This window comes from Orycteropus afer, unplaced genomic scaffold (assembly GCF_000298275.1).
Source record: "Orycteropus afer afer isolate SDZICR_OR568_19922 unplaced genomic scaffold, OryAfe1.0 scaffold00402, whole genome shotgun sequence".
In the NCBI taxonomy this organism is placed as follows: Eukaryota; Metazoa; Chordata; class Mammalia; order Tubulidentata; family Orycteropodidae; genus Orycteropus; species Orycteropus afer.
The window spans coordinates 1,086,654-1,096,878 of NW_006921989.1; the positions used below are offsets into that span (position 1 = coordinate 1,086,654).

The window sequence follows — 10,225 nt, forward strand, 5'->3', positions numbered from 1 at the left end:
AGACCCTCAAATGATCTGGGGGGGAGCCTCAGCCCTTGCAAATTCTCCCAGAAGTGGTTTAGAGTGTAATTTGAGGTTCCTGCTAGAAGCAGGGGCACAATTCTGGCCTCTGCGACACCCAGCGGCTGATGGGGGGGCTGATTTTTGCTTCGCGTGCGCCCACGTCTGGAGCCCCCTCCGGCGAGAAGAAAAGTGGCTGTGGGGGTGGGAGACGGGCAGTTTTTTATAAGGAGAACAGCACTGGGGGAGAGGGGCGGTGGCAGACGGCGCGGCCTGCCCCGGGAAGCCTGTGGGAGGGGGCGCTTAGGGGCGCAGGCCTGGTTCCTCGGACCAGCACCGTAGCAGAATCGCGTTCACCAGAGATCGGCCCTGGGGGAGGGGCACCAGGGCGCGTGCGCGCTCCGGCCCAGCACCCAACGGGGGTCGGCCCGGGCCGGTGGAGGGGGGGGGGGGAGGGGAGGGGGGGAGCCTTGAGCCGGGGAGGGAGGTGCTCGGATCCCTCTCACTCGCTGCTCGCTCGCTTGGCGCGGCGCTGGGGGAGGCGGGAGCGTGAGTCACGGCAACTCCCGATTTAGGTGCCTGAAGGGGGGCTCTGTCGGCGGGGGCCGCGGGGAGGAGGCGCGGCTGTTTACTCGCCCTAAAAGGACACGCGGGTGCGCCCCGCAGCTGCCGCGGACCTGCCTCAGTTTACCTCCTACGGAAGCACTTTAAAAGGGACAGCGACAAATAAAGCGGAGGGCGGGCAGCCGGGATAGTGGCCACGGTGTCCTCCTGGAGCCGCACAGAGGGACACACCCCAGAAACACTCCAAGGCCGGCCCAGGCCAACCACATACATATACACTAACATGCGTAGACGTTCCCAGACACCACAGTCAGACGACGGAGGTTGAATCCCGCGCACATCGCCGACTGCAAACACGCACCCACCATAAAGCAAACCAAACTCGTGGGAACACACAAATAGCCCCTGGGCCACCGAAACAGATCCGGTGGAGGCGCACACCGTCCAAACAGACAACACAGGTGCGCACACATATTTCACCCACAGACACACACAGACAACACACACCGCGAAATCCAGAAGAACAGCCAGCCTGTAGCAGCCAACCACGTGCGCACACACACTTTCAGTAGACACTAAAAACACTGACAACCCTCGGAAGGGGCCACGTGCGTGCACACCATGCCCGGGACACACACCATTGCCATCCTTGGACCCAGGCAGGAAGTTCCCGGCACACAGCCGCTGCTGGCCTAAAGCACAGTGCCCGTGGCACTCGGACCCACTCTCCATGAGCCTCCCCCAGCCGGGGGTAGCGGCGAGGACACGCCAATCCTGGGCTCCGCCCCCGCCATGATGGACCGACTGACTGACACACCAGCAACCAGTAGCTTGTCTTCTTCTCGATCGGATTAACCGCTTAACTCCTTAGTGCCTGTGCGCGCCGCGGCGAGGCAGGGCGCTCTGGAGAGAGCAGAGTTCCAGCGCCCCCTCCCCACCGGGAACAAGGCTCTGCGTGGGAAGGAAGGCCCCCCCTCCTTGGGTGGCTGCCCCCCACTGGCCCGGACGGAGGAGGAGAGGGGCGGCGCTGACAGCCGCGGCGGGTGGGGGGCGGGGAAGGGCGGGACTGGGCGGGGGAGCCAGGGTTGGCGCCGAGCCGGGCTCGGAGCGCGGAGAGCGCAGCCCGGCACTGAGCAGAGCGTCGGGTGCCGACTGGAAGCCGTGGCGCCCGGCCCGGGGGCGATCGGCCCGAAGCGCCCCCGGGTCTGTCCCTAGGGCGCCATGGCCCCACCGAGGCCGGGCGCACCCGCGGGGCACCGGACAACTCGGCTTGTGAGCCGCTGAGCGGGGTGCAGTTTGGACAGGCCAGGGCCCTCGGGGCGCATGTGGGGGTCGACGCCATGGAGCCCCCGGCCGCCCCCTCGGAGAGGAGCCTGTCTCTATCCCTGCCTGGGCCTCGGGAAGGCCAGGCTACCCTGAAGCCACCCCCCCAGCACCTGTGGCGGCAGCCGCGGACCCCTATCCGTATTCAGCAGCGCGGCTACTCGGACAGCGCAGAGCGCGCGGAGCCCGAACGGCCGCCGCACCGGCCCATCGAGCGTGCCGACGCCGTGGACAACAGCGACCGGCCTGGCCTGCGCACGTCCCGCATGTCCTGGCCCTCGTCCTTCCACGGCACTGGCAGCGGCGGCACGGGCGGAGGCAGCTGCAGGCGGTAAGACCCTGGGCGGCGGACGCGCGCGGAAAAGATAAGCGCGCAGATAGGACGCAACTCGCCCCGCCGACCGCAGGGGGCGCTGTGACACGGGTGGGGTCAGTGTGGCTGGCATTTGGGGGAGGGGGTTGGTGTACTGCGGGGGCGTCCCGGACGCGGTTCCTGGTGGTGCACTGTTCTGGCGGCTTCTGATGGAGTCCGTCTATGAGTAGACTTAGAGGGCACGATGTTATATGTGTGGTATCAACAGAGTCAGGATTGGGGAAGAGGGCTGCAGTTTTAGGGGTCTAGATTCTCGTTGGTGACAGTGCAGGGCAGCTGATAGGCTGAGCAGCGCTTGGAGGGATCTTCCTAGGGATACCTTACCGAGGAGGGCCAGATTCATTGTGCTTGGGGGTGTCCTGGGGACACTTTTAGAGGGATGCCTGCTAGGACCATAATCTTTGCTCCAGGCTGGGGAGGGTCTCAGGGTCCTTCTGGGAGGTAGGGGACTGTGTGGGGGTGGGGCTTATTCACAGATTCATCCTGCAGCACCTAGAGTCAGAAACCCAGAGAGGGCGCCTTGGGCATCCTCTCTTAGGGCCTGGTGTTGGGTGGGAGCCCCCTCTGAATAGGAGCTGCCCAGCCATAGAGAACAGTGCAGGAGGGTGCATGGCCCAGCAAAGGGTGAGGGAGGTGACAGTGTGTGTGTGCGGGGTGTTGGTGAGCCCTGATGTATATCCTCTCACCCACCTAAGTTCTGCCCCCACCCCCAGTACTCCTACTGCGGGTGCTGTGACTAGCTGCGGTTGACTTGACTGGGTGCTCTGCCTGGGTTTCTGAGCTCTTGTGATTTTGACAGACATTAATTGTGACAGGGTGACTGGGTATTCTCCTGGGATAGTGTGATTATGAGTGTGACTGTGTGTCCTGGACAGTGATTGTGACAACATGACTGCATGCTACTGGGATAGTGTGATTGTGACAGCATGATGGTGTGTGTTCCTGGGACACTGTGACTGTGATAGTGACTATGTGTGCTCCAGAAACATTGTGATCACGCAGGGTGGCTGTGAGTGCTCTAGGAACAGTGTGATTGTGACAGGGTGACTGTGTGTGCTCCTGGGACAGTGGTAGTGATAGTGTGCACCACTGGGATGCAGTGCCTGTGACACTGTGATGTGTACACTACTGGGGACAGTTTGAGATTGTGTCAGTGGACTGTGTGTGCTCTTTGGGACATTGGTTGGGACACTGTGGCCATGCTGGCAGCTGCCTGTGTGCCTCGTGTCTGGAGTCTGAGCTCTGGCCTGCAGGGTCTTCGTTGCTGCTGTCTGCACCCAGCTGATGGGTGGGTGAGCTCTCTGTCCTCCAACTGCCCGATGTCTCTAGTTACTGTATCTGCTCCAATGGCTCTCTGGGACCTGACTGCTCTGGTGGCTTGTGATTTAACAGCTTTAACCATGTGCTTTCCCTAACACCCATAGATACCCCTCTTCTTGAGACAATACTGAGACAATGAGATGGGGGCCTCTCACTCCTGCAGTTCCTGAATGTGGCCCCGCTAAGCTTTCACCCTACAATTCTTAGGACTAGGAGCTCTGGTAGCACGTAGTGCCTAAGGCACTTGACTGCTAACCAGAAGGCTGGTGGTTCAAACCCACCAGCCACTCCTCAGAAGGAAGGGTGGGCAATCTACTTCTGTAGTGATACCGCCTCCGAAACCCAAGGAGGGGTCGCTATGAGTCAGGTCTGACTCGACGGCACATAACAACAACACATAACAACTTAGGACTTTTGGGGCTCCTCCAGCAGGCACCTCAGCCCCAAAGCCACCCTCCCTCCATTCTGGGCACTCCCAGCCCTGGGACCCCTGCCTCACTCCTGGAAGTGGGTATCATGGGCCTAGCACACACAGCCTGATATTTCCCAAGGGGAGCACGAGAGACACTGAAGGAAAACAAAACTGGAATCAACAGGAAATGCCAAGACCAGGGGCAGCAGGCCAAAGTGACGCAGGTCACTGTCTGGAGAGACAAATGTGGGGGTGGGGTACGGTAGAATTCAAGCCCTACTCCCTTTTAGGGCCCTGGGGACTCCCCCTATCCTGGGCTCCTGGGATGCTGACTCTAGGGGACAGCGTCTGAGTGGCAATCATCATCATTATTTTAGTGGTATCCATCTTGTAATGGAAGGAACTCTGGTGGCACCATGCCTAAGGCAGTTCAAACCCACCAGCCACTCTGAGGAAGGAAGACTTCCGTAAAGATTTACTGCCTCAGAAGCCCAATGGGGGTCGATATGAGTCAGAATCAACTCAATGGCAGTGGATTTGGCTTTTGGTTTTTTTTATCTCATAATGGCTCACTTTGAGACGCTGCCAGGAACTTTTCCACATGTTCTCGTCCCCGGTGCCTGGTTAGGTATCCCTGTTGGCTACATGTGGAAACTGAGGCCCAGAGAGGCCAAGTCTTGGCATTTCCTATTGATTCCAACTTTGTTTTCCTTCAGTGTCCCTGTCCCAAGTCCCTTCTGCTTTTCACTCAAGCCCACACAACTAGGAAATGGCAACCAAGGTAACGACATCGGTCAGCCTGATGCCTGTGAGTCCTTGTGCAAGTGACTTACCCTCTCTCCCTCGGTTTTCCCATCTGTGAAGTGGCACTGTTGTTGATACTGTGCTGTGGGGGTCAGTTTGAAAGTTCTTTGCCATCAGGAATGTGTGTGAAGGGCTTCACACAATGGTTAGCTGCTCAGGGTGCTGAGCCCTGCTCCTCTCTGGAATGTTGACTGCAGCCATGCAGGCAGGCGTTCAAGTTCCTCCCGTCCCATTCGGGGCTTGTGGAGCTTCCTGTGGCTGTCCCTCTGCCCACGGCTGGGCCCAGTGGGCAGGACTGGGGGGGACATTGGTACCATTGCCTTCCTTCAGGCAGAAGAGAAAGGGGGAACTGAGAGACTGCCACTGGGAACTCCCCTCCTTAGATGGGGCATTGGGGCCAGGCCACTTCTCCCGGAAGGGGGCTCCTAGCGCTCCCCAAGTCAGAGTTCACCCAGCCTTCAGGAGGGAGGTCCAGAGAGCCCCCCAGACTTGAATCTCAGGAACCTCTAAAGAGAGGTCGCTGCCCCCGTCAGAGATAACATCCGTGCACCCCCTCCAGACCTATGGATGTACAAGACCTAGCTCCTGGCACCCTGCAGGGCTGAGTCACAGGCACCACCACGCTCTGTCAAGAGGCGGATGGAGCAAGGAAGAGAAGGATGCTTGGTGGGGGGGCTGCCTGCTTTTGGGGGCAAGGGATGCCCCCTAAGGGCTGGGTTTCCCAAAATCTCCCCACTGAGGGGAACGCTATAAAAACCCAGCATGGACCCAGAAAAGGCTGGAGGCACCTGGGCTGAGGTCTCTCTCTGGCCCGTGGTCTCTGTCTTCACCTCCTCTAGTCGCTAGCGCTCCCAGTTTTCTGAATCTGTACTAGAAACTGGTCTCCCCTTGCGCCCCTCCCTCCGCGCGCTCTCTGCTGGACGACTAGAAAGGCACAGCCTGCGTGTGCGCTCCGAGGCCCACCTGCCTCCGGGACGCTGGTCTCCGAGCAAAGCAAAGTCGCCGCCGCCGCCACTACCGCGGCGCCCCGTATTATAATTTCATGGTTATTGAGCGTCCCGGAGAGCGGGCGCCAGGCCGGCCGACCGCAGGCTGCGGGTGGGATCCTTCCTTTTCCGGAGTCGGGACTTGTGCGCTGCTGACCCCCTCCTCCTCTACCCTCCTCCAGCCAAGAGCAGCGGAGAGGGCCTCCTGGTGGATGGAGAGGAGAGGAACTTGGCTGAAAGGTTCCCAGCCCGGGCGCGGAGTTTCCGTCCTGCCTTCGCACTGTTGCCTGTACCCATGCCCAGGCCTCCCCACACCGATCTGCGATTTCACTCTCAGCACCCAAAGTCCCTGTCGGTTTGCTCTGGACTGCTAACCGAGGTTAGCAGAACCTACCCAGCAGTACTGAGGAAGAAAAGGCCTGGCAATCTATTTCCGTTAAGATTACAGCCTAGAAAACCCTATGGAGCAGTTCTTGTCTGTAACATATGGGGTCATCATGAGTCAGAATCGACTGCATGTCAATTAACAACAACAATGTCCTCAGCTCTCCACTCTTGCCAAGGGAACAGAGATGCAATGATTTGACCAAGGTCACACAGCAAGAACTGGGGTTAAAAGCCAGATCTCCTTGACTCTAGACCAGTGGGTAAGATTCATATTGTGCTTCTGGCTGGTGATTATCCCTGAGTTTCAGTTTCTTCATCAGGAGAACGGGCTTAAAAATAAGACTGCCCACTCCCGGGGTTGTGGTAAGGCTGAGATGGCTAAGTCAAGGCTGGGCAGCCAGAGCTGGAGTTCTGAGAACACACTTCCTCAAGTGACATCAGCAGAGAGAAAGGGGGCCCCCCAACCTGAAAACCCAAACCCCTGGCTGCCAGGGCGCCTCGTCTTTCACCAGTAACAGCGACCGCAGCTCCTCTGAGTTGCAGGAAATGGGGTTTTGGGCAGACTGTCAGGAAGAGAACGTAGTTTTGAGTGATAGCTGAGCCCACTGTTTTTACTCCTAAGTAAGAGTTCAAATCCAGTCTCTGCCCTTTTCTTGCTGGGAGCCCCCCAGGTATGTACACTGGTGTCTGAGCATCAGTTTCCTCATTTGTAAGAGGCCCACTCATTTCACAAACATTGACTGGGTATCTTCGAGGATATAGTACAAAATGACATAGACCCCAGTCCCTGCCGTCCTGGAGTTCTCAGACTAATGGATAAGGCAGAAATAGCAAGTAAAGGCATATGATAATTCCAGATGGCAACACGGATATGAAGAAAATGAATGGATAAGATGAGAGGGACTGTGGGGTCAGGGCAGGCCACTCTGCGGAGGTGATATTTGAGCTGAGAAGTGAATGAAGTGAGAGAGGGAGCTATGTGTGTGTCTGAGGAAAGACGGTTCCGGGCAGACGGAACAGCCAATGGTTCTGAGCTGGCCGTGTGTCTGACATGTTGGAAGAAGAGCAAGGAGAGAGGTGTGGCTGGAGCAGAGTGAGCAAAGGGTGAGTGAAAGGAAATGAGGCAGGGAGATTATAGGGCAGCTCTGTTAGGGCCCTGTAGGCCATGGTCAAGACGAAGTTTGTATTGGACTTCCTAGGAAGGGGCAGAGGTCACTGGGCTAAAAGGAGACTGACTCCGTGAAGGGCCTGTCTCTTAGCGGCTGAAATTCCAGTCTCTGGAGTCAGAAGCTTGGGTTCCTAATCCAACTCTGTAACCCTTTTCTGGGCCTCAACTTCCCCATCTCTGAGATGGGTCTAGTGAGAAACCTATGACCTGAGAAATTCAGCCAAACAACACAGAGAGACCTGAGGGCATGGTACAGACTTAGATCCCAAAGTCAGCAAACAGGGATGACCTTCCTTTTGGTTTGGAACTGGACCATGAGGTCTTAGTGAGCAGTGCCCAGACTAAGTGAATCTCTGGAGCAAGGTTTCTCATGCAAGGATAATTCTACCTCCCAGGCGATATGTGACAATGGTTGTAGATATTCTGGTTGTTACAGCTAAAGGGGGTGTGACTGGCATTTAGTGGGTAGAGGGCAGGGATGATGCTAAACCTCTAATGGACAGGACAACCTGTAGTGATGAAGGATTGTCTGGCCCCAAATATCAATAGTCCCAAAGATTGGGAGACCCTGATTCTCAGTGGGATGATATGACCCGCAAGGGGAAGAAATTTGATTCTTGGAGGTGATGGAAAAAGCTTAGCTTTTATGTATAAAGCACACATATACACACGTTATATAAACAGATATAAGAGGCAGTTGAGAGGGTGAGGTCCCTGAGGAGTGCAAATGATTTGCTCTTGGTTATTAAGCAAAAGGTTGGCTGTTCTAGTCCACCTAGCAGCCCTATGGCAGAACGGCTTGGCAACCTACTTCCATAAGGTTATAGCTAAGAAAGCCTGTGGAACACAGTTCTACTATGAAGCACATGGGGTCATGATGAGTCAGAATCACCTCTATGGCAGTAAGTTTGGTTTGGGTGTGTGTGGGGGATAATGAAATAAATGGTGACAAACACTGCTCTGGAGTTTGGCTCAGCTACTCACTGGATGTGTGACTTGAGCAAGTTATTTCCCTCCGAGACTCAGTTTTCACATCTGTAAAATGGGAACAGTAGTATCATCCCTCCTGGGGGTTTTGTGAGGATTGAATGAGATCATCGCTAGAGGCTTTGAATGCACAGGAAATATTCTAAAGGGTTAGCCACTACTGTTATCATTGTTACCATCGTCTGTAGTCTCACAGGGGCTAGAACCTTACAAGCCTTTAAATGTTTTGTCAAATCATGATAGTAGTCTTAGCTAACATGTGTTGTTGTTGTTGTTGTGTGCTGTCGAGTCGGCCCCGACTCATGTAGTGAGTGCTTATTATGTCCCACATGTTTCTGAGCCCATCCATGTGCACCCATTTCATAGCTGGGGAAACTGAAGCTCAGTGGCATGATGTGACTTGCCCAAGGTGAAGAACTGCCAGAAGCCAGACAAACTCAGGCCACCTGACTCTGGGCCCTACAGCGTCAGAGCCAACAGGTAGAGAGGGAAAGGTATCTCACAGAGGTGGGGGCCCTAGAATACAGAATCACCCCATTTTTATTATTTAAAACAAGCATCTTCCTCTTCTTCATCCCCAAAGAGCTGTGGGTAGGTTGGGGGGAGTTTCTAGTGTTATAACCAGCTGGCTGGCTTTGTTCAAGGGTCTTCCTCTCTCTGAGCCTTTGCTTCATCATCTGTGAAAGGGGATACTGTGCAACCCACAGGGTGGCACCCGTGGGGCATGCAGGACCATCACTGGGCCCCCAGAAAGGCTCCATCTGTGTGTACACGGTGTCTCCTGTGGGCGCCAGTACTGAGGAGCAGCCAGGCTCCTGGTGACACCTAATTTGCTGGGGGGGGGGGGCAATTCTAAGGGTGCCCTAGGGAGTCTGAGGAATAGCAGGGTTGGGGGGCCTTATGGAGTGTCTTCAGGGAATGTAGGTATGCTCAGGGCTTTTAGGAGTGGCTTAAGGGTTATAAGAGCTGTGGCAACATCCCAGGGGCATTCCGGATGTGTCTTCAAGGATTGCAGGTACATCTTGGGTTCTCAGGGTTGCTTCGAGTTGTATGAGTGTCTCAGGAGCAGTGGAGAAGCTAGTTGTGCCCCTGGGGTCTGTGGGGAACCCCAAGATTTTGGTGACATCTCCACAGTTATAGGGACTTCTCTAGAGTTTGTGGGCATCCCTTGGGTTGTGTTGGGGGTCTTTGTACCTGTGGAGGCATCTCAGGTGTGCTGTGGAACCACTTAGGGAGTAGGGGATGACTGAGGGACTGTGGAAGCATTTCTGGGGATTTTGAGGGACTCTGTGATTCTGGGGGCCGTTATAGGGTCTGTGGGAATGGCTCTGTAGCTGTGAGGGATTCTGGGGGTGCCCTGGGAGTTTCTGTATGTCTCAAGGATGGTGGAGTGCTCCCCCAGGGATTTTAGACATCTAAGGAAACATGGGAGTACTCCTGAGGTCCGAAGGGGTTTCTCCCAGACTCTATGAATGACTGGGATTTGTGAGTACATCCTGAGATTCTTGGGGTGCCCCTGGGGTTTATGGAGTATGTATCAGAAACAGTGAGGATGTTGCTAGAACTAAGGGAATAACTGGAGAACCGTGGGAGTGCCCCAAGACCTACAGGGCTTCCCCAGGTATCCCTGGGGTTTGTGGGGACCTCTCAGGGACAGTAGACCTGTGCCCGGGACTGTAGGGGCTTCTCAAAGGTTGTGGGGGACGTCCTTGTGGTCTCTGGGGCCTCTCAGCACCACAGGACTATGCCTTAGAGATTTAGGGGGTGCCCCTGGTGCTTGTGGAGAGCTTCCGGAAAGTGTGGGGACGTCAGAGGGACTGCGGGGCACTTCTGGGGTCTTTGAGGGAGTCCCACACGGCCGCGTGGATGCCCCAGGCCCGCCCCGCCCCGGGGGCGGCCCC

At 56.3% G+C, this 10,225-nt stretch overlaps 1 protein-coding gene across 1 annotated transcript in view; it reads left to right on the plus strand.

Annotated features, from left to right (window-relative positions):
* The first annotated feature begins 1,904 nt into the window (after nucleotides 1–1,904).
* PDE4A (phosphodiesterase 4A) overlaps nucleotides 1,905–10,225 on the plus strand; it is a 34,373-nt gene continuing 26,052 nt past the window's right edge. Inside the window, exon 1 of the mRNA XM_007953628.1 lies at nucleotides 1,905–2,218. Coding sequence (XP_007951819.1) covers nucleotides 1,905–2,218 — 314 coding nt within the window. The remainder of the gene's footprint in view (nucleotides 2,219–10,225) is intronic.